At 38.5% G+C, this 25,524-nt stretch overlaps 1 protein-coding gene across 1 annotated transcript in view; it reads right to left on the bottom strand.

Annotated features, from left to right (window-relative positions):
- The window catches only part of COL4A2 (collagen type IV alpha 2 chain), a 180,401-nt gene that overhangs the window by 44,519 nt on the left and 110,358 nt on the right, over nt 1-25,524 (bottom strand). Inside the window, exons 17-28 of the mRNA XM_088133404.1 lie at nt 24,926-24,979; nt 23,706-23,772; nt 21,966-22,076; nt 16,288-16,443; nt 14,221-14,313; nt 12,233-12,396; nt 10,807-10,879; nt 10,611-10,717; nt 9,543-9,744; nt 7,545-7,604; nt 7,163-7,225; nt 1,619-1,726 (exon numbers count right to left, since the gene is read on the bottom strand). Coding sequence (XP_087989530.1) covers nt 1,619-1,726; nt 7,163-7,225; nt 7,545-7,604; nt 9,543-9,744; nt 10,611-10,717; nt 10,807-10,879; nt 12,233-12,396; nt 14,221-14,313; nt 16,288-16,443; nt 21,966-22,076; nt 23,706-23,772; nt 24,926-24,979 — 1,258 coding nt within the window. The remainder of the gene's footprint in view (nt 1-1,618; nt 1,727-7,162; nt 7,226-7,544; nt 7,605-9,542; nt 9,745-10,610; nt 10,718-10,806; nt 10,880-12,232; nt 12,397-14,220; nt 14,314-16,287; nt 16,444-21,965; nt 22,077-23,705; nt 23,773-24,925; nt 24,980-25,524) is intronic.

Here is a 25,524-nt window from a genome sequence, read left to right as displayed (position 1 = left end):
CTAATTGTAAGATTTCTCACTGTTAGGTTTATATATATATACTTTGTGAGCTGCCCAGAGTTCCCCATTGGGGGGAGATGGGCGGAGAATAAATCGATTGTATAAATATAAATAAATAAATAAATGGTAAACCTATTTCCACTGGATATATTCTGCAGAAGAATTGGCCACAAGTTACAACTACCTTTCAAATTAGGCAATTTCTTTTTAAGCTCATGGGATTTTACAATAAAAATATTTTCAATGTTTGAAGAATGGAGTATACCAACAATGTTTAAAATCAAAGATGTCTCTACAATTTTATATAAAACTCTTACTTTGAAGAAAAAGGTGTTTAAAAGTATGGGAATTGGATTTAGAATATGAATTCAGTAGGTAAGTTTGGAGCTTCTTATATAAAAATAAAATCTATTTTAGCAAGTAATAAATGGCTATAAAAATAATTAATGGCCCCTTAAAATTGATTATATTAATTAAACTTTGTCTAGATGGTGTTGAAAGTAATCAGCTTGGTGCCTACTACCATCCCTGGTGACAATATCTGTGTAATTAATTCATCTTGACTGAAAATTTTTGACAAAAGGGGAAAAATACAACAAGCTATACTGGTTAATTATAATGTTGTTTTATTGTCCAGCCCCCAACTCTTATTTAAAAAAACAACTATTCATGCTTTGTTGTTAATTGCCATATTTGCCACAGCAAAACATTGGAAAACTAAAATACATCTCTTTTTTTTTTAGGATCCACGGAATCTGAAGTTTGGCAAACAGCATTGGCTGCAAAAAAGTAATACAACAGCATCCAATGAAAGAATCCTCTAGCTAAGAGTTGTTTCCCTCATATTTGGTCTCCATTCTTTAGCCATATTAACAAATATTCACAACAGATCCCTCCCTCTATATAATCTTCTCACTGGACAGAAATACTGAATCTCCTTAAGATTAAAAATATGCTTACATTTACACTCAGATTATTTGAGGAGCGGGTTGAAATTGTGTATAGCTTGCTTTTTGTGGTGTTTTCTGTTCTTTATTATGCTGTAAAACAGGCATAGCTCAAGGGGGTAGTACTTAATAAAGCACTAATTTATATGTGAAATGGAAATCCTTTACAGTGCATTCCTGTTCTTGACTTTCTAAATACTCTGAGAGGAGACTCCTCTTCTTGGTAGTAGGCAAAATTGCTCCCTAAAGGGTAGGTAGGGGACAACTTCCTATTCTCCAGACCACACACAAAATAAATTGTCTGTGAAATCTGTGAAAACCTGAAGAGAATTAACATGGGTCCCAGTCAACCAGCTACATAAAGGAAAAAAATTACAGTTGCTGTTATTAATACATAAGCTTTAGATATGAGTGAAATGCCCTGTATTATTTAAGACCAGGAATACCCAGTAAGGACCAATTTCTGTGCCAAGAGAGAATCTTTGAATTGTTGGTGAGTTAAAAGCTCCTTTTAAAAACCTTATTTTTAAAACACATACTTATTCAGAATTAAAGCACTTTTCCCAGTGGATCTGCTTAATACATCTCTGCGACTCACCAGCTAAAAGGCAAAATATAAATGCTATCCAAATATTTCAAATACCTGCAAGTATGTGTTAGTTTTACAGTACCTGCTGGACCTGCTGCACCTCCATAACCTTGATCCCCTTGAGGGCCTTTCAGTCCTTTGGATCCATGCAAACCAAGTTCACCAGGAATCCCTTTTGCACCTTTTGCACCTATGTTTTGAAGATGTAATACAAAAATGAGATATAATATATGAGATATATTATAATGACATATATATAAAAGTGATATATATATAATTAAAAATATTAATTACAGTAAGAAAAACTAATACAAACTAAACTTAAAGAAAGGAAAGCAAAAAGAGAAAGTAAAAAGTGCAAAGAAAGGAAAAGAAATATATAAAGAAGTGACTTCCAATCTCATCACAACTATAAAGAAATTTGGTAACTCTTCACCCCATATAAGGTTACAAATAGATATCTCTTCTTCCCATAACCCATCTCTTATCTATAAGCAAATCCATAAAACACCAACTTTCCAGTCCTGGTTTCAGCAAAAAGTCTGTAAAGGGTTGCCAGAACTTTATAAAAACATGTGTTATTTTAACCTTGATCAAATAAACCAACTTTATATTCCTTCCTGTCCTACTTCAGGTTTCAGTCATACACACACAGTTTCTTGGGAGATTATTAGTTTCACTTCTAGACTGAAGAGTTTACAATAAGCCAAGGAATATAAATGAAGCAAAGGAATATAAACAAAGCAGTGGCTTGCCTGCAAAGTTTGCTTTGAAACAGAAGCACACAGGAGAATCATCCAGAGTCAGCCCAAGGTTTCAGAGAGTTGGGTCAAGGTTGCCAGCCAGTCCAAAGGTCAGAAGTCCAAGAATCCATTCACAAATGTCACACACAAGCCAGAGGTCAGACTGTGAGACAGTCAAACATTGTTTCCAGCAAAAAGCCCAACTCAGAGCTGCTCTTTAAATAAGGCTACAACCAGCTGTCAGTAATTAGAATGTTTGCTAATTAGTGAGGAGCCTAACCGACCTTTGCTGCTCTGCTCTCTTCTCTACTCACCTGGTACAGGACCAGGAAGCCTTACATCATCCTTACTTGACTTCTTCAGCAGCTCAGGTGGTGCCTGTGATTGATCAGCTCCGTGTGATGCCTGGCTTTGTACTTCCTTCCTGAGGCTCACATTTCATAGGCTCAGCAGGAGCAGCTTCTTCAGGGCCAGACTCAGAACCTGAGTCCAGAGGCTGGGCTATAACCGTCCTTTTACTTCTGACAATCTTAAATTCATTCAGATATTATTGTAGGATTTGATTTCTTTTCAATTCTTCTTTGTCCCAATGCAAAAGCTTCTTCAAGGCTTTAGCAACCCACTTTGGTAAATCCAATACAAATACATTATCCAGGTCACTCTCTTGGTTTATCATTTCTATTTCCCCTTTAATTTTTAAAACTTTAGCCAGCTTCTTTTGTATATCCAGTAAAGAGTCTTTATCTGGGTCATTCTCTTGGCCTGTCACTTGTATTTCCACTTTAGCTGCCTTCTCTGTCTTATAATCCACACTTTTTATTAATCCAATATTTCTGATTCTACTATTTCTGCATCAAACAAGATTTGTTTCACATCAGTCATTCCTTCATTAATATCTTTTGGACACAGTCTATCCATAGAAGCAGACATAACATAGAAACTGACATTGTTGATATTGTGGCTACTTATTTCTGGCCTCATTCTTCAAAAATCTCCTTTAGTATTTCAAATGTTAATAGTGTTTTGTGTCATTTTGTAAATCTCAGTACTGACCAAAACTAAAGGCAAGTTTACACTTTTTTTTTCATTCTGTCTGGAATCTTTAGTCCCCGCTAGTGTCCAATTTCTGAAATCATAAAGTCTTAAATCTCTGCTATGACTTACAGTAGACAAAATAATTTTGGTTCCCATAAAAAGCTGTTTATTTTATATAGTTAGTTCCAACATCTTACAGTAAAAGTTTCAATGTTCCAGATATGTCTGGACCCTTAATTCATTTATAATTTTCTTAGATCAAAATCTTATTTAGTTCTTTGCCATTTATTACCAATTCTTTAAGTTCTTAAAATTATAGTTAATTTTTCTTTTGTTCAGAAATGAAGACAGATTTACTAGACGGTTTTTCAAACTTGTTGTTCCGAAGATCTCTAACAGCTTTAAGATGGTTAAATAGGTAATTTCCAAAAGTGATTAGAAAGTGAGATTAAAGAACTTAGTGTCCTTTAAAAGGCTCCGCTACAGTTAAGAGTATGATGACTGATCCCTTCGTCTCCCAGTGCTCAAGCCTGTGGGAACTTCTGTCTTGCAGTCTCCTCACGAGGAGCAGCCGTCTGGAGCACATGTGGTCAATCTCCCATCCTCTTCTTGTCTGGAGAAGTTCAGAAGAACCAGTCTACTGACCGGTTTTTGCAATAGTTGTCGTCTCTGCTCTCTCAGAGATGTGTTTAGTTTGCCACGCCTCCCCAGAAGTCAAAAGTGAGGTACAATTTTAAAAAATAGCATAGCGTAAATAGCAGTAAAGACAAATACGCACATGCAAAAGGAACAATATGACAGGCCTATCCATTAAAGTTGTTTTTTAGCTCATCAAACTGTCTGTCTCTTAGGGTATTTATTGACAAAACAAGAATAGCTGAATACCAGTGACTGTGAGGTCCTGGCCCTATGGTAGCTTTACTATGAATATGCTGCAGTTAACATGGTGGATGGGGAGGGGATAAGCAGATGTGGAGGAATGCTGTAATGCTATGATTGGACAAGATGAGTATGGGTATACTCAACCTTTAAATTCACAATTTGTTGAATGGGACTTTAAACTGCTTTTCAGGAAAAATTATCTTAGGCAAACAAAAAAATTAAATAATGTTTTATATATATATATATATATATAAAAAAAAATAAAATTAAGAATTTTAATTATAATAGTAAAATTTTTCAGGAAAAATTATCTTAGGCAAACAAAAATATTAAATAATGTTTTATATATATATATATATATATATATATATATAAAAAATAAAATTAAGAATTTTAATTATAATAGTAAAATCTAGTACAAACTAAACTTAAAGAAGGAGAATAGAATAGAATGGAAAGAAAGGATAAAAAGTGCAAGGGAAAAAAAAGAAAGAAGAAAAAAGTAAAAATAGAATAAAGATAAAAGAAATCTATGAAGAAGTGACTTCCAACCTTCATCGCAAGTATGAAGAAATTTAGTGACTCTTCACCCCCTTTACAGACAATTCTCTATTCATCCCATATCCTATCACTTATCTATAGTCAAATCTATAAAGTATCATTTTTTCAGTCCTGGGTCAGCAAAAAGTCCATAAAGGGTTGCCATAAGTAACAACATATCTTGTTTTAATCTTGATCAAATAAACCAATTTTACATTCCTTTTTTTTACTTCTAACAGTCTTAATCTTTAGTTCAATCAAATATTGTTGTGGAATTTGATTTATCTTCATTTCTCCTTTGTCCCATCACACAGAGTTCTTCAAGACTTTAGCAAGCTTCTTTTGTAAATCCAGTAGGAAAGAATTATCCAAATCACTTTCTTGGTTTGTCATACGTATTTACCTTTTAAATTTTAAAGCCTCAGCCAATTTCTTTTGTAGATCCAGTAAAACATCCTTTTCCAAGTCATTCTCTTGGCCTGTCAGTTGTAAATCCACTTTCGATACCATCTCTAACTTATCCAATAAAATTTGTTCTACATCTGTCATTTCTTCAATAACATCTTTTGGACATAGTCTATCCACAGACGCAAACATCATTATTGACATTGTTGATATTGTGAGTACTAATTCTGACTCCATTCTTCAAAAGTCTCCCTCAGTATTTTCATTGTTGTAACATTTTGCATTTTATAGGCTTGCATTTTCTCCCTCTACATAAAATCTTTAGTCTCCTCTAGTGTCTAGTTTTTAAATCATGAAATTACTTATCTCTGTTAAGTCTTCCAAAAACCAAAACAGAACTATTTTCCATGAGAAGCTGTTTGTTCTTTATAATTAATTCCAAAATCTTATTGTAAAAGTTTCAGTATTCCAAATTTATCTCAACCCTCAGTCTGTTTATAACTTTCTAAGACCAAAATCTTATATAGAGCTTTTACTGTTTATTTCAGATTCTTTAAGTTCTTAAGCTTATAATTATAATTTTCTTTTGTTCAGAGTTGAAGATAAACTCACCCAATGATGACTTTTCAAACTTGTTGTTTCGAAGGTCTCTAACAGCTTTAAAATTTAAAAGTTTTGGCAATTTCCAAAAGTGATTAGAAAGTGAGGGTTGTGAACTTAGTGTCTGTTCAAAGGCTCTGTGATGGTTGCAAGCAAGATGGCTAATCCCATCATCTTCCAGTACTTAAACTGATGGAAAACTGCTGTCCTGTGGTCTGCTCATGAGGAGCAGCCATCCAGAACACATGTAGGTGATCTCCTGTCCTCTCGTTATCCAGAGAGGTTCCAAAGAACTGGTCTACTCACCAGTTCTTTGGTCTTTGCTGTGGTCTTCGGCTCCGCTTTTGCAGAGCTATCTTCAGATTGCCATACCTCCCTTGGAAGTCCCAATAATAACATTTCTTATATGTGTTTTGCTATAATTAATAGTCATTTTGATTTAGAAACAGGATGACATATTTTAAAGGGTTTTAAAATGAAAAATATTTTTCTTTATAAAAATGACTACTTTGAAATCAACACAAAAGATTAGTTTTCAATTATGTTGAAATATTATGGAAATAAAGAATTTGACATGTTAAATAAGTTAAAAACAAGTTTGTCTACTTGAAACAAAAACAATCTGAAGAACTATTGTATTACTGATTAACAAGAAAGCATCAACAATGATTACAATTATTTTACTACCTGAGAATAAACTTCACTGAACTATAGGGATTTAATTCTGAGTAAAGAGGGGGAAAAGCATTTTTGTTCAATCAAGGCTTCTGAGAACTTTAATATGAATTTCTTACTATAAATGGTTATATTGTTTTCATATTTATTTAATCTGTAGAACATTTTTCAACTGAAAATTCTGAGCAGTTCATACAAACACAAAATTACAAAATTGACAGAGGAATATGGAAGTTATTTTCGTTTAATTAAGTAATTTCAGACTTGATTTCCACTTACAGGTGGTCCTTGGTTAATGACCACTCATTTAGCAATTGTTTGAACTTGTGACAGCACTGAACAAGAGATACTTAACGACTGGTCCTTGCAGTTTGGCTGTCACAGTGTCCCCAGTCATGTGATCACTATCCAGGTCCTCAGCAGTCATGTGGTCACCATTTGTAACCTTCTTTGCTGGCTTCTGACAAGCAAAGTCAGTGGGGAAGCCGGCAGGAAGTTGCAAATGGCAATCATGTGAGGTCCTCGCTTAATGACCCACAGTAACTGCCATTGCTAAGCAGCATGGTTCTGTGACATTGCACTATATGACCATGCCGCTTAGTGACAGTAATTCTGGTCCCAACTGCCATCCTTAGCTGATGACTACATGTAAAATGTTTTGGAATAATAATGACAGTTAAGAAAAATGGGATCCAATTATTTTTGCTATGTAAATTATGGTACTATTTGATTTTTAAAAAGCGTACCTGGTTGTCCAGGCAGTCCTTGATACCCTGGAGCTCCTTTTGGGGCTATAACACAGTCGATTCCTAAAGACAAAAATATGGAGAACAAAAATGGTCATGGTTCTTTAAAGCCTAACAAATGAATTCTGGCATAAGTTTTGTTAGCTTAGAGCCCACATTATCAGTCGAGTAGGCAAAACTGTTACTTTTTAAAATGTAATTACTTTAGTGTTGTTTCTGAATTTTTAATAATTGTGCATAATAAGTTTTGTTAAACTAGCTTTTTATTTGTTAAATTAAAATTTATAACAAGAGTTTTGAAATAATATTCTTATCCCACAGGTTTCTTGTCTTGTGAGACAAAGAAACACTCACTTAAAAAGAAGTATCTAATTTACTTTACCTGAGTAAATTGATACAGTTCTATTATCTCTAAGAAATTGGTCCTCTCTTTGCCCACATTCTACAAAACAAAAGAAGCAAACAAGAATGTCTGATTTATTCAAGCCATTATCAGGCACCAAAACTATAAAATTCAATCAATTTGTCTACCTGTGAATCAATCTATAAGAATTCAATGGATCCATTATCTATCTGATACAATTAATTAATAATCAGGAGAAAATTCCAAAGTATTCAAAACATAAGATATTGATGAATGAAGCAATGTTACATAAAGAGACCACTGAAAATTATGTGGCCAACACCTTTACAGCAAAACAGAAGGGATAGTTTAATTTGTTATTCTAACAATCCTAATTCCCAAACCATTTCATTAAATACTCCTGTTGCTAAAATTAATTTCAGTTCACTGAGATGGAAATTCCCTATCAGCCTTTCCATTTTTTACTTGCTTTAAAGATCAAAAGATCATCCTTGGAAAGGCCTACAAACTAGGCAGAACAAATGAAAGAAAGATCTAAATAATATGTGCTGTTTTGAACTGGAAAACCAGTAATTTTAGTGGTTACTGACTGGGATAATTATTTGAATGGAGGGAATTTCTCTATATTTTACACAGTCTAATATAATGTGTGATAAAGAATTTTAACTTTAGTCAAAAGCTTATACACTGATATTAAAATGCTTGTATATCTTGTTTCCTAAATTCATCCGGCATGGGTTGAGTCAAGATTCTATCACTAAGTATGACCAAGAAGCTGAAAGACATTTGGCAACACTTAGAACCCAATCCTAGGAACAAAAGATACTTCCGTTTTTTTCCTGAGACATTATTGTTGACCTCTAAGACTAGTGTCTTCGGCCATCAAAGCTAGCTCTTTCCAAGGGCAAGTATCTTCAATATTACTAATGCTTATCTGCCCCTTCTTCTATCCAACCAGGACCCTGACATACAGTATCTTTCCAGATTGCCTGATTTTATACCACCATTTATCTTATCCATCCTACCTACAACTGAAGATTAGTAAAAATTTTGGTGATTGCCACTGTTATCTGTGTTATTGCTTATTAATTTTTAATGTAATTTTGTTGTATTTTATGTCGACTTTTTAATTTACATTAATTATAGGTTTATGCATTTTTACTGTAGTGTTCTTTGGCCTAAAGGCCATAATAAAGGTTTTGGTTTGATTACAAAGCCTCAAGAAGGACCACTAGGAACTTAACCCAAACTTTCCATGTATTGTTAATATTTAAAGCACCCATTAGGTTAGTTTAAATAATTTAGTTTCTCTAATGAGAAAAGGACATGAAAAGTGTTCTTCTCTACCAGTCTGTCACCACCAGGCACTGGAAATAGTGAAGCCACTTCAAGCTCAGGATATTCCAACTTTTTAAAGGATTTCTCTAATAGTCAAACTTGAATATTCAGCTATAATGCCATTATTCACCACAAACTGTAGAGAACATGTTTTTTTCAGTATGCGATACAATATTTTGCTACTGGTTTTAGTATTCTATTACTCTGTTATATAAAATGTATAGTTTTCTTTTGATTTTGTTTCAACTGTGTTTGGTTTGGGGAATCAGGAAACCAACACATTTGATGGAACATGGTTTTGTTGGCACACCATATAACAATCACAAAGAGTCATGAGAATCTGTGTTTTGAATTCACTGATACTACAGTGGATCTGGCAAGTATTTTTTTTATAATTTATACTCTGCCAATAGATTCTACTGGGTGCAGATATAAATATGCTTTAAAGTGGATCTGTGGAATCCAAGCTAAAAATGATATGAAAAGTGTGATGGTACATTTTCATTTATTAGATCTAACTTTGCACCTTTTTTATCATTTTGTGACTTTCATGTCCCATGCCTTTTGTAACTAAGTCCCCTCCTCCTAGCAGCTGTTTTGCGATCACACTCATCTCAGGTTTCCAGATTTCCAAATGTGCTGAAACCAGTTGGGGATTGCAAGAAAGTTTATAAATACCTGTCTGAACAGGAGCCCCTGGGGGGCCAGGAGGGCCTTGAAAGCCAGGATTTCCATGGGTGCCAGGGTCACCTGCAGGACCTTGATATCCCTTTGGACCAGGCAAACCCATACCAGGCAGGCCAATTTCACCGGGAAAACCTTTCGGGCCTGGCTGGCCTGGGTCACCAGGATCCCCTTGTTCTCCTCTTATGCCATCACCCTGCAAGGACATTTAAAATACCATAAGCTTCTACCAGCTAAACTGTTTTAGCCACTCAATCACTTTCTTAACTTTCTCAGTTACCTTTTTACTACAACACCCAGTTCCTATAAACAGGTAACTCCTGTACCCAGCAATTACTTACAGAGTATATAGGGAGCAACTCCTAATCTTCAGTTGAATGGCTTTAATGAGAAAATGTGGAGAGCAAAGGAAAAGCCCCAAGTACCAGGAATTGGTAAGACTAATGAATGAATAATTTACAGTCAATTAGCTTAGAAAGAGGTTGTAAGATTATTGTTTGCAGAATGTTTATTGCAAGTGATTTGTTCTACAAAATCTACCTGTGTAGTGCAAATAACCTGCAACATGTATTCAACTATGCGGAACCCATAAATTGTCAAAAGGTGTACACACATTCACACTGTATGATTCTATCAATCATTGCTAGAGTAATTTTTAAAATTTGCATGTTACAAATAAGGCAGGCTGTTCCAACCAAATTTTTAGAATCAAATTCTGTTCCAATTGAAGCTTCCTAGTTGTCCTCAAGGATTTCAGACTATTCCCATCCAGGAATGTCACAGCTACTGAAGTGCCTAAAAACTGCGAAAACAGTGAAAACTATTAGGAAATAGTTAACCAGACTGCAGCTCAGGATGAATACTAAATCCCCAATGTCCTGCCAGGATTCAGTTTCAGTTTCAGTTTCCTGGCACTATCCTGTCCATTAATGAGTCCAGGCAGCAACTCAGCAGCTTCAGGGCTTGACCTGATTTCAGCAATTAGGAGAAGGTGAGTGGAATGTAATCGACGTAGTTAATGACATCAGCATACTGAGGGATGAGACTGAACACCTTACTTACTCGAAGCCCAGGAAGTCCTGGTAAACCATCTTTGCCATTCCTGCCAGGTAAACCATCTTCTCCTTCACATCCAGGAATTCCTGGAGTTCCTGGGTCTCCTTTGGCCCCTTGAAAACATGGTTTTATGGAGATTTAGCAAAAGAAGTCAATATAAAAATAAAGTGATTTAATTTGTATTTTAAAAAGATGTCCGTACCTTTTGTGGTAACATATTGGGAATCCCCTTTTACCCCTTTTGGTCCAAGAGGTCCAGGTACACCAGGGAATCCCTATTGATGGATATTAGGAAAGTCTAATTAATCACTCCAAAAGTATACCGCAAAAGTGTAAGAGGAAGATTATGTTCCCTTTTGTAAGAATACAGTGGTACCTCGGGATACGAACGCCTCTACTAGCGAACATTTCGGGTTACGACCAACTCGGGATACGTCCAGAGTCACGGAACGGATTAAGTTCGTATCCCGAGGTACCACTGTACATGGCAAAATGCACTGGAGAGAAGTTTCAGAACAAAAGGAAAAAAGAGGCCTTATAATTTCTCCCATTCAATGCAGGCTTGTAAGAAGAACACATGTGAAGATGCGTGCAGCCCTCTGTTGCAGGCAGAGGGTTTCAGGAAAGTACTAAATTTGTGCAAAGTTTATAGGAGGCTGAACTGTACACTTAAAAGTATGAAGGAAATGAGATGTAATTTTCACAAGAGGATGACATACAACCTAGTTTCACAACTGGGTCTCATGTTTCTAATTGTTCCTCATGAAAGATGCTGAAAGGTGAGGTCTAGATTCCTTTCCCTACAAAACCAACTGTAATCACAACCGTACCAGTAAGATTGTTGTGCATATGATATAAACTGAAAGCTGTCTATTATGGAAATAATAATGTAGGCAAATCATCAAGATAAAAATGGTGAAAATAAATACATAGTAAATCCAATATAAATACATTCGGTTATTTTGCAATATTTTAAAATCAACGTTTTATATAGAACTTCTGTTTACAAAAGCGATTGGACAAAAGCCAAATCATAGCCCAATTTTGTACAAATCCAAAGAATTCATGAAACTTCCACATGGAAAACTTTGCTTTCAATGAGAAAATCTACATGTGGAACCCCATCCCTGCTAAGAATGTAAACAATTTTATGGAAACATATATTATGTAAACCCCACTGAGTTGTCCACTCAGAAGATTCTGATGTTGAGGAACCTGCTCTGGATGCTCCGGAAAAACGTTAGTCTCAATACTGTAGCTGGTAAACAATCAAGCACCTGAGGCTGACTACGCTACCCACTTCGTTCTGGCTTTGGAAGCCTTTGCAGCAAGTCCTCCTGTTTCTGTAAACTGTGCTAGAGTATGTGTGTGGCTGCACAGACGCCCACTCTCCCTGCCACCGCCTGTGATTTGCCTGCAATGCAGAGTAAATTGCTTAAACCTCAGTTCATGCATCTGCTCGGCCTGGAACGAGACACTGAGGACCTTTTTCAGGAAAAGCAGTAAATATATACGAAGAACTTTACTTTTGAAAATATTTGTGGGAAAGGATACATAATAAATTGGGAAATATTATATAATAATTTGTTCTCAAAAATATACAATATTCCATCACAAAAATATCATACCTTTGGACCAGGAAAGCCAGGAAGTCCATGGGGGCCTCGATCTCCTAATTCTCCTTTTTTCCCAGTATCTCCCATTGGACCTTGAAACCCTGGAGGGCCAGGTGGCCCCGCAGGACCCCTTCTTCCTTCGATATGTTCAACACATTTGCAATCTCCTGTATCACCTACAAATATTACATTACATTACATTACATTATATTAATATATATATTATAAATATATTTAGTTATATAATATAATATTATATACATGTTACATAAATATATTCTCTCACACACACACACACAATAAAAATAAAGCAGGGCTACCATATCTAAGTTGCAACAATTGATATGACCACTAGATGGAGGTAAAGAGATACTGAAAAATCCACAGCCCAGATTTGGTATCTAAATATTATGACAAACCTCAGAGAAGAGCCATATACGGATGCCTGGGGGTCACATTCAGCCTGCTGACTGAAATTCCCCCTCTATGCCCCAAGGAGATAGTAGTCCTATTCACAGCAATCTCATAACACCGTACATCTTTACCTAAAAGTAAGTCATTGGGGTTGACTTTTAACCACATGTAGTATTGAGACATCTACTTTTACACACTTGGGATTTTATAAACACACATCTGGAGTCTTATGGCAACTTGAGCCTGTCTGTGCATATGGGAGCAGAGACTAGAATGGGAAAAATGCTGTTTCTTCAACCAAGAGGGTTTGCCTCCCAAATTGCTTGCTGGATTTGCTTGGCTGTTGAGGTTTTCTTATGCATATTCATATGCAGCGTGTAGAGTCTGGCCATTTATTGGTACATGATTCACAGCTTGCTTAAATTCATCCACATATATTGTTGCAGCCTCCCACCAGTAAATGAGATGATTTACTACATTTTGAAAGCACCTCACAAGTGCTTCACAGCTTGTGCAAGCACAGTGTTCTGACATTCGTTTTAACAGCTTCTATAGGAACCTGAAAAGAGATGCTGCTTTAACGAATTGTCTTAGTGAAGTTAATCTGACTGTTAAAGTAGTTGCACTCATTTCTGAATCATCCACAGCCCTATATTTAGCATTATTATTTATTTACAGCAATTACTTATATAAATGGTTACTAGGGAGCTTATAATCAATACAATTACATATGTCATAAATTATAATTTATGAAACAGCCAATTGCAGCCTAACAATAATAAACTATAATGGATCTAGCTGCACAAGCTTTTTCCTGTGTTCCAGTCATCTTCCAATGATTCTCACTGATTCTCACTCAACTCAACTCAACAGCTTCAATCAGTGGGAGAAAGCAAACTAGCCAGAAAATTTCCAGCTCTCATCAGATTTCATTGGTCTCCATAGAAAATGAGTAATTTCAATATGCCCCCCCGCCCCCCATATTGGAGATCATTACAAGCTTAAACCTCAACAGGCTGATTTCATCATGATAAGGAGACAGATAAAATCCTCCCGCGTGCCTGGAAAATATCTAAATTACAGAAAAATTGTCCCTTACAAAGGCAGTGCGGATTTGAGATGGGATTATATGTTCTGTGACTGTAAGATAGATCCTTTACAGATCTTTCCATCCAAGTGAGGTGGTCAGGCAAAGCAAAATACCCCATTTTGCTGCTTTCAATTGGTAGCATTAAGGCCGGGTGCTTTTTCATGTCAAGGCAGTCTATCTCGGAGCAACTGGAACTGAGATGGCTACTTGGCTGGATCAGCACCATTTTGCACAAATAAGAAACTAACCCATCCATCTCAACAAGAAAGAAAAGAATAAAAATGACTTAAAAGGATGATAGATGAGCGTGAGGTTAAAAAAGAAAAGCACTTGCAAGACTAGCTTTCTGGCAAGACAAATCCTGAAAGTAGAGAACTAAAGAGGAAGGGAAATATTTTAGACTATATCCCATTATATAGTACAAATGAAGTATATTGTTTGCACGAATATCTGTGGTGACAACCTATTAACACACTTCTTCTGTATTCTGCCTTACCTTTCAGTCCTTTTTGTCCTCGTGGACCCGGGTAGCCTTGGTTGCCTGCAGGACCTGGGACCCCTGGATATCCCTTCAGCCCAACCAAATATCCTGCAGAATTGGAAGACTAGAGTGACTGAGGGAAACTGAAACGGTCATTCTGTGTTAGCATCAAGCGGTTAGCTCGTCTGCACTACGGCTGGAGAAAAACAGGAAAGTCTGAAATCAAGATGCACGAGATAAGCGTTGATATTAGTTATTGGGACGTTTACATCTTTCCTTCTTCTGATCAGCTCAAACTTAAAATGTTTATACGTGGAATATGACAGTACTGTGACTTGTTTTTCATTTTTTTCAGCCATGAGAAATACCAGGCAGCATCAGAGTTATTTTTTATACTGTTTGCTTCATATACTCAAACAGGTGGAGACTGAGTCCTCATAACATGCTGCTAAACCATAATGTTGTTTATTTGGTTTGGCTTAGTATGTTACGTGAACTCACTACTGTGATTTGTAAACCGTGGTTGATAGCTTACATAGTTGTGTGAAAATAGCCTATCATAGTTTATTCAGTAAATCCTCATTAAATAAACCATGCTCTAGTATAATAGGGAAGAAACTGTTTATGACTTGCATTTACATGGCATACTAAGCCAGGATGTAGTTTGGTTAATCTTGTCATCCAGCCTGGACTCTGAGTCAGATTGTGGTTAAAGAGGAACAGGTGAACTACAAGCATTGTAACCATTGTTTGTTGTAACTTGGCTTATCTTAATTTATGGTATGGCATATCATCAGGACCCAAACGATGGCTAGCTTACAATTAAGCAGCCTTTCATCTTCTAAGAAAACAGGGAGGATGGGGTGCAGAAGAGGGTGCAAATGAAGCTGCATCTCTGGTGCTCTATAGTTATTTCACCATCCCACAAGAATGGGGGAAATTAGTTTTGAGGGGGAAAAAAGGCATGAGGGTAAAAAATTCTTTCTCTTACTTAACCTGCAGTGACTGACTCCAATCAGAGAAATAAAAACTAGGCAGTATCCAAAATACTGATCAGAGAGGAGAGGACTGTGGCTGGTTGGGTCAACTGGTCTGCAGCTGCTGGAAAAATGTCTTAATTATCATTAGCATTTCATGCAAATAGGGGGTATGACCATGCTACCTGTTAGCACATCCAATCTACCAAAATGGTATATAGAGCCCACCTTCCCTTAAGCTTTCAGAGGAAGCGAGATACAGATGTTACCTTATGTAATGCCCCATGTATGAAGTTTTACATTAGTTCCAACTCCCCTGTTGGTAAGTGTGTATGTGGGGGATTTCTTTATTTATACACAGTGTGTATCCTGTGTAGCATTTTCAGTCACACTGAATAGCAGGAGGCACCATGTGACCAGTTCCATCTTTATTGGGACCCCTGAGACGTAAGTGACCATATCTTATTCTGTGGGCTTGAAACCTTCTACCAGAAATTGAACTCATGGCCCATTGCACTTTAGGTGACTATATACAGGGCATTAGCCTCAGGAGCTACCTGGATCCTGGTGCTCAGTAGTGTTCCAGGGATACATGGAATCTATCAGAATGGTATACAGTACGTAGTCAAATAAAACCTCATACATGGGGACATGACATAATGTAATCTCTCTCTCTCTCTCTCTCTCTCCCTCCCTCTCAGAGCTTAAAGGAAGGTGGACTCTGCATATCTGTGTGTCTCTGTGTGTTTACATACACACACACACACACACACACACACACACACATCAGAAATGAGAAATTTATCCCAGTGAAGGAATTGTAGAAGAAGAGGACAGAATGTAAGAAAAGAAAAAGAGGCAGTTCTGACAGAATAAAGTTCTTGATGATAATAGGTTATTGTGGTCTCAATTAAATGAGAGTAAGATATAAAGCAAGATGTTATTTCACAAATGAACAGCAGAATTCTTGCTTTAGGATTCATTTTTACTTACTTGAAGTTTCAGATTTGGTTGTGCAGCTTCAAAATGCCTGATTAAGGAAATTTCTCAAAATATTATTTTCTAAACTTTAAAAAATCAGTATATACGTATCTCTGCCATTTACCTGAACTTCCTGGGGGGCCAGGGGGGCCAGGGAAACCAGGTGGTCCTGGTTCACCATCTAAACCGGGAGGACCTGGATAAAGAGCTGAGAAACCAGGATCGCCAATAAAACCTTTGGGGCCCATTTCTCCAGGCAAACCTCTTTTACCAGAAACATCTGGAATGGGGAAAAGAGTGGATCTAGGTGACTTTTAGAAGGCTGTAGATGAAAAGATGCTAATAATAAATGTTAGACTTCTGGGATAGTCAGAACAGTAATAAGTACAATACTTTTAATCTAAACATTTTTATCAGAATGGGTCTTCATTTAATCATGTATAGGTGAAAAGGAAACAGATAAATCTTAGTACAGGTAGTGCCCAGTTTAAGAATGAGTTCCATTCCCAAGGTCTGTCCTTAAGCGAATTTGTACATAAGCTGGAACAGTATTATTGTATAATACTGTATAAATAGTATTGGGTAATGAACTTGAACCATTGTGTATTTAACTCAAATCATTGTGTATTTAACTCAAATTTTGCTACAGTAGGCTCCATTCTTAACTATGGGTTGTCCATAAACCAGGCATTCTTAACCCAGGGACTATCTGTAATCATGATCCTCTCTCTAGAGTTATATCCCTTGGCTGGTGATCTGTGAAAAACAGTTTTCTTTATTCTCTTATTTATTGAACAAAACTTAAGGACCACCCCATTTTGGCTAACCCTGGAGAGTACTGTACACAGAAACAAACCAATAAGAATCTCTCCACTATTAAAACAAACAGTACAATAAATCAATTATCATAATCATGTCAACAAAAATAAAAGAAAAAAAACAAAATAGTAGAAAAACACAGCCCCAGATCACCATAGGTCATAAAGGCCTGCTGAAATAGAACAATCCTGACTGTATTCCCAAATGCGCCTCCTGACAGGAGCATATTTGATAATGTGTTATTTGATAACATGAGGTCCACAATCCAAAATACTTTCTTCCTCATCTTTCCACCCCTTGACTTCTTGTGGGGGTGGAACCTGGCCCTCCCTCGATGGAGGGACAAGATGGACAGTATTCTTCTTGACAGAGCGGTCCCTGATATATCCCAGTGCCATGCTGTATAAGGTTTTATCAATTTGACTTGGCCTTGGAGGCCCTTTGACAACCAATGCAGTGACTGAACGGCAGATGCTATTCTACTATAGTGGGTCTCCCCGAGTAGTAGTTTGGCTACAACATTTTGAACTAGCTGCAGTGTCTGAATCATTCTAAAGACAGTCCCAAATAGAGTTCATTTCAGAAGTCCAGCTGTGAGGTGATCAAAGCGTAATCACCTTCATGATCCAGGTAGAGCTGCAACTGTCACTCCTACTGAAGCTGGGCATAGGCTCCTCTGACCACAGCTTCCATCTGCTGCTGAAGCAGGAGCCACGAGTCCAGAAAGATCCTCAAACTGCAGACCAACTCCTTCAAAGGTAGATGACCTCATCAAGAGTCAGTACTGGGGCTGATGTTAATTGATGCCACCAAAGTTAACAAATGTACAGCTGCACTATCTTACTGGGGTTTAATGTGAACTTCTTTCTCTCCATTCAGCCTCTGGATACCAATGCAGTATGTCTATAGCATCTAAAGCTTAGATACACCAGTCCCCCAAACAGTGTCTCCACACTGACCAATCTCATCACTGTTCTCCACTTCTGATAATCTATATTCTTCATTTCCATTGCCTCTGCTTTCATTACCTTCTCTCAGATGTCACAATTACCAGCTTGAACACAATCTATTCAGTCATATCAACCCCTCCATAGCTGCCTATCATGCAATGATAGCCACCACATTACTGTCTGTCTGCCTTACTCTTGTGATGTACCTCCAGAAAAGTGTTGCCAGTGTAGCTCATTTTCTTTTACAGTCCCATTTCACTCTTAATGGCCCAAAACAGCCCAATACATTCTTCTCTGGGATGGACCAAGGTCTAGTTAACTTCACAATTTGCCTGTTCTTCTTATCTTCCACCGTTCCCATCTCACTCCCAATTCTGAGCACAAACTCTTCTTAACAATACATAACAGCATCCAAAATCTAATTCTCAAAAACCCCTCCAACTTCTTTTTCTCCTTTCATCTGCTCACTTAGTTAACATAGTCCTACAATAATATTCCAGAACAAACAAACCATAGCCAGATGAAACTGTTAAAATAGAGCTTCTATACAGCTTTAACATGTATTCATTGTATAAATCTCCTGCAAATTTGTATTTTAGTGCTGCTAAAAGTTTTTTTTTTAAATCAGATACACGTAATAACCCTTAAACATTGAAAGAATCACTTATAGATATCCTTTACTGATACTTGTTATAACTGAGTTGTGTTGGAAGTGTGAATTTAATAGCACTGACTTTTCAGCACCTCATGACTTCTTGACCACAAGGGTTAGTGGGAGATTAAGGATTTATTCACTGTCCCTTCTTCATCCGTCACTGCCTGAGATTGCTAATCTGAGGTCATTTCCTTCTACCTTTGTTTCCAGATACATATGCATGAAGCACATGGTTGCTGACTCTCCTTGCAGGATATTGCTGGTTAGATATTAGGCTTCAACTATCTCTTTAAAGTATTTCTTGTAAATAAATCTCCTTTCTGTTATAGTTGCCATCCCTGGGGCGGTCCTTGGACGCGGCTCAGGAGTTCATGGCTACCATGGCAGCCATGGGCCTGTCACAAATGGTGCGGGACCCAACCCGAGACAGTGGCCACATGCTGGATTTGGTTTTCTTGTCAGAGCAATGGCAAAGTGATCTGAGGGGGGATTTACAGCTTTCCCCATTGTCATGGTCAGATCACGTCCTGGTGATCCTGAGTTTCTCCTATGCCACCCCCTCTGCAGGGAGGCAGGACCCATGCGACTGGTCCGCCCCCGGCACCTGATCGACCCGTCAGGGTTTCAGAGGGAGCTGGGGGATCTTCCCGTGGATCTGCTGTATGGTCCAGCAGAGGCTTTGGCTGCTGCTTGGAATAGGGAGGCGGCTGGGGCCTTGGACAGGATCGCACCTATGCGACCTCTCTTGCCACATCAGCCCCGATACTCCCCGTGGTTTACGGAGGAGTTGAGGGTGCTGAAGAGGGTCAAGAGACGTCTAGAGCGCCACTGGAGGAACAGAGACTGAATCCGACTGAACACAGGTTAGAGCTGCTGTCAAGGCCTACATTGTGGCAATAAGGCAATAAGTGTGGCGAAGCATCAACACTTCTCTGCCCTTATCACGTCCGCAGAATGCTGCCCGGCAGCCCTGTTTAGGATCGCTAGGTCCCTCCTTGGCAAGGGGGATGTGGGGGTTCATTTTCAGAGCATCTTCAGGACAAAGTCGCTCGGATTTGTTCCAAGTTAGACTCCCAGTGTGGGGCAGGGTCTGGGGAGACACTGGGGGACCGTTCTTACCCAGTTATCTGGGAACAGTTTGATCCTGTTGCTCCTGAGGAAGTGGACAGGATCCTGTGGACGGTGAAGACCACCACTTGCCATCTGGACCCATGCCCCTCCTGGCTGGTGAAAGCAGCTCGGGAGGTGACATGTGGTTGGATCCAGGCTACATCCTTGCAGGAGGGAGTGTTTCCAGCCGCCTTTAAGGATGTGTTGGTGCACCCCCTCCTCAAGAAACCTTCCCTGGATCCTACCGTACTGGACAATTTTCATCCAGTCTCCCACCTCCCCTTTTTGGGGAAGGTGATTGAGAAAGTGGTGGCTTCACACCTTTCCTCCAAGGGTTCTGGAGGAAACGGATTATCTGGACCCCTTCCAGTCAGATTTCAGGCCCAGTTATGGAACAGAAACAGCATTGGTCGCACTTATGGATGATCTCTGGCGGGAGCAGGATGGTGGAAGTGCAACCATCCTTGCTCTCCTTGATCTCTCAGTGGCTTTCGATACCGTCGACCACGGTATCCTGTTGGGACAACTCAGGGAATTGGGGGTGGGTGGCATAGTCTTGTGCTGGTTTATCCCCTTTCTCCAGGGCCAATTGCAATCGGTGGTGATAGGGAGCAAGAGGTCCCACCCCCCACCCCTCCTTTTTGGGGTGCCGCAGGGTTTGGTTCTCTCTCCACTCCTTTTTAACATCTACATGAAACTGCTGGGTGAGATCTTCCGTCATCATGGGATGAGGTATCATCAGTATGCTGATGATACAGTTATACATCTCCATGCCAGGTGAAGTAAGTGATGCCGTGACCACCCTTTCTCAGTGCCTGGAGGCTGTAAGGGTCTGGATGGGGAACAACAGGCTTCAGCTGAACCCTGATAAGACGGAGTGGCTGTGGGTTAATGGCTCCTCTGTATCCGGGACATTGTCATCTTTGGTGCTGGATGGGGTGGCACTGCCCCAGACAGACCCAGTGTGTAATCTGGGGGTCCTCCTAGACTCACAGCTCCTGCTCAAAGAGCAGGTGGCAGCTGTGGCAAGGAGGGCCTTTGCACAACTTTGGGTTACGCATCAGTTACGCCCTTTCCTGGATCGGGGTGCCCTTTGAACTGTCACTCATGCCCTTGTTATCTCCCAGATAGACTACTGCAATGTGCTCTACATGGGGCTACCCTTGAAGAGTATCTGGAAGCTACAGCTGGTCCAGAATGCAGCCTCGCGGGCTATTTTGGGAGCCCCAAGAAGGGCCCACATAACACCGTTGCTCCGCGAGCTGCATTGGGTACCAGTTTGCTTCTGGGTCTAATTCAAGGTGTTGGTTATCACCTTTAAAGCCCTGCATGACATGGGACCAGGTTACCTAAGAGACCACCTCTCCCCCATGACTTCAACCCATCCCACCCGATCACACAGAGAGGGCACGCTTCGGACCCCCTCAGTAAAAGAACTTTGATTAGCAGGGTCCAGAAGGCGGGCCTTCTCTGCAGTAGGCCCCGCTCTTTGGAACATTCTGCCCCCGGAGGTGCGATTGGCCCCCTTACCCCTGGCCTTCCGGAGGGCTTTGAAGACCTGGCTCTGTCACTTGGCCTGGGGTGGGGAGGGAATACCTCAAGCAGGGAGATGGCTAGCCCCATAGTGGCCGGCTGTCCCCAGCCCGATTTTCCATCTTCTTGGATTTTCCTTTTTTAGTATTGTTCTTAATTCTAGTTGTATTATGTATTTTATATACATTTATAGCCTTAATGTTTTTTGTAAGTTGCCCAGAGTCCCGCACTGGGGGGAGATGGGCGGGGGAGAAATCCAACGAATAAATAAATAAATCGTTACAAAACTAATAATTGCTCAGGTCTGATTTCCATTTCTTTCACCCCCAACAAGTGAAGCACCCTCTGCCACAGATTTCAAGCAGTAGACTTTAACGTTATGGTCGGTGAAGATGATGGCAGAGTCACAGTGCTGAAAAGAGGTGCAACTGTATACTTACTGGGTTATTACCAAGACCACTGATTCCTCTACCCAATCTTTATCTTGAAAACAACACAGTCCAGATACAATCTATCCAAAGCAGTGGAAAATGCGCATTTGTTGTGGAAATGTGCCTGAATTGTATAAACAACTGCAGAGATCCAAGGAAATCAGCCAAGCCACATTAATGTTTGGGATTCTGAAAGAAGCAGTTACAGAGACACTGCAAGGAAAGACTCAAACATTATAGACTGGAGAAAAGTGAATATATTTCTCTTGAATCAATGCGTTACACCAAAGGAGTAGTAAATTACCATCAAATGATCCATCTGTGCCGGGTAAGCCAGGTGGGCCAGGACTGCCTTGTGGTCCCCTGTCTCCCTCAAGGCCAGGAATGCCATCCTTTCCCCGGTCACCAAGTACACCTGGAAAGATCCCCAATTTATAGTTTAAACCTCAGCCACATAAGGATAACTCCAGATTATCTCACATGTCACATGAATGTATTTTTAACACTTCAGAAATAATATGAACTGTTTTATGACTAGTTAAAAAACTGGTTTTCTAAAGCTAAGCTTATTAAAGCTACTATATCCTATACGCCAGTGTTGTCCAAACTTGGCCACTTTAAGATGAGTGGACTTCAACTCCCAGAATTCTGGCTGGAGAATTCTGGGACTTGAAGTCCACTCATCTTAAAGTGGCCAAGTTTGGACAACACTGCTATACGCAGTTACCCACTGAATTCATCTGGACTTACTTTTGACTGGCGTGTGCAGTCTGTGCATTCCTACAGTGATGTGGCTGCTATTATTGTTTTTGACTAATTAATTGCCTTAGTTTATCTGATTCAGGTTCAGGTGTCACAGTAGGCCTAGCTACATTTTGGCCTAACATTGTATGAACCAGGGCAATCACTCATTCATGTAAAAGAATTAACCTGAACTCTTCCATTACATACGATATAAATCTTGGAGGAAAGGAAGAACTGAGCTGAGAATATACTTTAAAAATATATTTTTAAATTTTAAAAATATATTTAAATTGTCATAGGGATATTCTTAAAAATGTATATCCTATCTTTCTGTAAATATATACTATATTCAAAGTTATGTCCATTATTTAAAGCAAGATAGCAATATAATCAACAGAAAAGCGGCACAGATAAGCAGCAAGAAATGCAGATATCATTTTTTTAAGTTGTAATTAAAAAATGCCAGCTGTAATGAAATAATGTATTTCTTATAGTTTTATACAATATTTTGCCATAGATAAGACAAAACTAAGTAAGATTTATTATAATTATGCCACTTGCATAAATATCTAATGTTTGCAGTTTGTTGCAAAATGTATTATTTACTCCTATTATCTTTCATATATGTAGCTGCTGGGGGATTTGCAAGCTACCTTTTAACCAGGATAATACTACTACTTTGCCTCCTTATAAGCTGGCTGGAATAGTTACCTAAAGCAATGTAATGTAATGTGAGGCACTGCAATGTTACCCAAAGCCAGTACGTTGGAAGCCACTCCAGCCCATCTTCTACCCGGTGCCCAAAGGCACGGCCCCTCTCCTTAGTTTATTCTCAGATTTTGGCATGGAATGAGACCAGAAGAGGACTTCATTTTATTCAGTGTGGATACTAACATTTGTTAGGTTTTTAACAAAGAAGATGCACTAAAAACTACAAGATATCTTTAAGTTGAACTTGCCTGGAGAAAAAGCTACACCTGGACTTAGACTGTTTACTTTGCTTAAGCACGCCGGTACACAAACCCATAAGCAGCAGCAAATACTATTCTAACCATTACATATAATGCTAGGCTAAGGATCTCAAAAAAATTATTTGTTGAAATGTATAAACAATTATCTTAATCTGTCAGGGTATTCTAATATTAATTGTTTTCTTCTTAAACTCTGCTTATTTAAAAATATCAGAGTTCTTGAGAAGAATCAGGCATTTATCAAGCTAGATTTATTAAAGGGCTATAGTTCCTTTCTCAAACAACTGCTAAGCCACAACAAAAATACTCAACAGTAATGAAAGCAGTACCTTTCAAAACTGTGGGGTAGCGTGCGAAAGCTGGTGGCCCTCGAATTCCTTTATCTCCAGGTTCGCCCTATGGAAATACAAATTTGATTAAGCCAGTTTAGTACATACTTGAAAATCAATTGTTTACATCATGAATGAGAAAGAAAGGCATAAAGAACCTGCCTTGTGTCACAGATCTAGTAATTACATTCCATTCTTATCAATTACTGTAATATTTCTTCATTCTTTACTCTTCACATAAAGGCTAAAATATCTGCATAGTAAATTATTGCTAATTATATTACAATAATACCACAATACATTGTTTTAAGAGTTCCTATCTTCACCAATCATCACAATGACAACTATCCTATCCATCTTTGGCAGAGTGGTTCACTGGCAAGGCAATTTTGCCAATTCATTCTTGTTTGGCCACTCCAACATTATCCAAGTTTTAGACTTCCAAATCTTAGCATAGATGTACAGAAACATCAGCCATAATTGGTTATTATTTAACATATTCCACCTCCCTTCCTTAATAGTAAATGTGTAATTTTTTGCAAGCTGGACCATATAGGTGGAAATAGGAAACCACAATCAAATTAAGCAAAAAATGTTTGAAGAAAGCATAAAAATGATAGTGAGAAAATAATAGAGGCATGCAAATAATATCCTACACCAGATACTCTGGCATATTTACGTTTATACTAAACAAGCCTTCGTACCTAACACACTTATTCGGGGTTTGTTCAGACTTGTTTCAAGCATGGACAGCTGGGACAAATGGCATTTTGCCATATCTGAAGCTGCTCAATTGGTCTGACCTTGACTGATAATTGCCTAGTAACTCTTAGTGGACAAATATTCACACACCCAGCTGAAGGCCACTACTGCCAGTAAAGGCAAAGAGAAGTGGCAAAGATGTGGATAATCCTTTCTTGTGTGCCAAAGAGGACAACAGCTGGCACATTACTAGAAGGGAAGCATAGAGTGGGGTAACCATCCAAGAGGAAATTTTAAAATGGCAATCTTAGGTTTTGAGAAAATGATGCTTGGGGTGATGATCAAAAAAATGCTCAACTTGAAATGGATCAGTCTACAGAAATAGTTCTATCTTAGTCAGTAAGGTTTCTGTATAAGGAAATAATTATGTTGATTTATACTTTTTTTGTATCCTGCCTACAATAAATTGTAGTTATTTGATGGTTTAATGTACAACACTGAACAAATGAATGAATTACCTTCATCCCTTTCTGACCAAGACTGCCATGGGTTCCATGATTTCCTGTGATACCCTGAAATGTACATCAAAAATAGTGAGAAGACGTAATTTTTTTATTTTTTTTTTACTGAACTTCACATGCCTGCTTCAGTTCCTCAATCTGCATTCCAGCAGTGAGAGTGTTCAGAGCCAAAATTGGATAGAGCCAGGTAGGTGGGCTTAGCAAGATGAGGACATAGTTGGTCCAGGGAAGTATACTCTGGAGAATCCCTATTCCTACTTTAAAATAACTGATGAAATGGGAAAGTAAGCTCAACAGCCTATCAAACTTCATTCTTTTGTTGGCTAAGACCTACTATTTTTTAACTCTGATCTCAATTTACTTTGTGATCCTTCCTCCCTCTATTTGTTAGCTGCTATTTTACTGTCGTTTTTGGACATGCCTCCTCTTGATATTAATCTTTTCACTGATCTTATCTGTAATCTCTCTCTCTCCTACCAGCTCTCTTGCTTTGTAAGAGGCATTTTTGAGTGCAAGGTGGCTATAGGGAGAGAGAGGTGACTTTCCTCCTTAAACTTCCTTAACTTCCTTTTCTTTCTAAAAAGCAATCTGGTTCT

Source organism: Python bivittatus, unplaced genomic scaffold (assembly GCF_059951505.1).
Source record: "Python bivittatus isolate LINGU-HERP-01145 unplaced genomic scaffold, Pbiv_v1 ctg000020_np1212, whole genome shotgun sequence".
Lineage (NCBI taxonomy): Eukaryota > Metazoa > Chordata > Lepidosauria > Squamata > Pythonidae > Python > Python bivittatus.
Note: the sequence above shows the minus strand (reverse complement) of the source record. Positions and strands in the feature narration are given on the sequence as shown.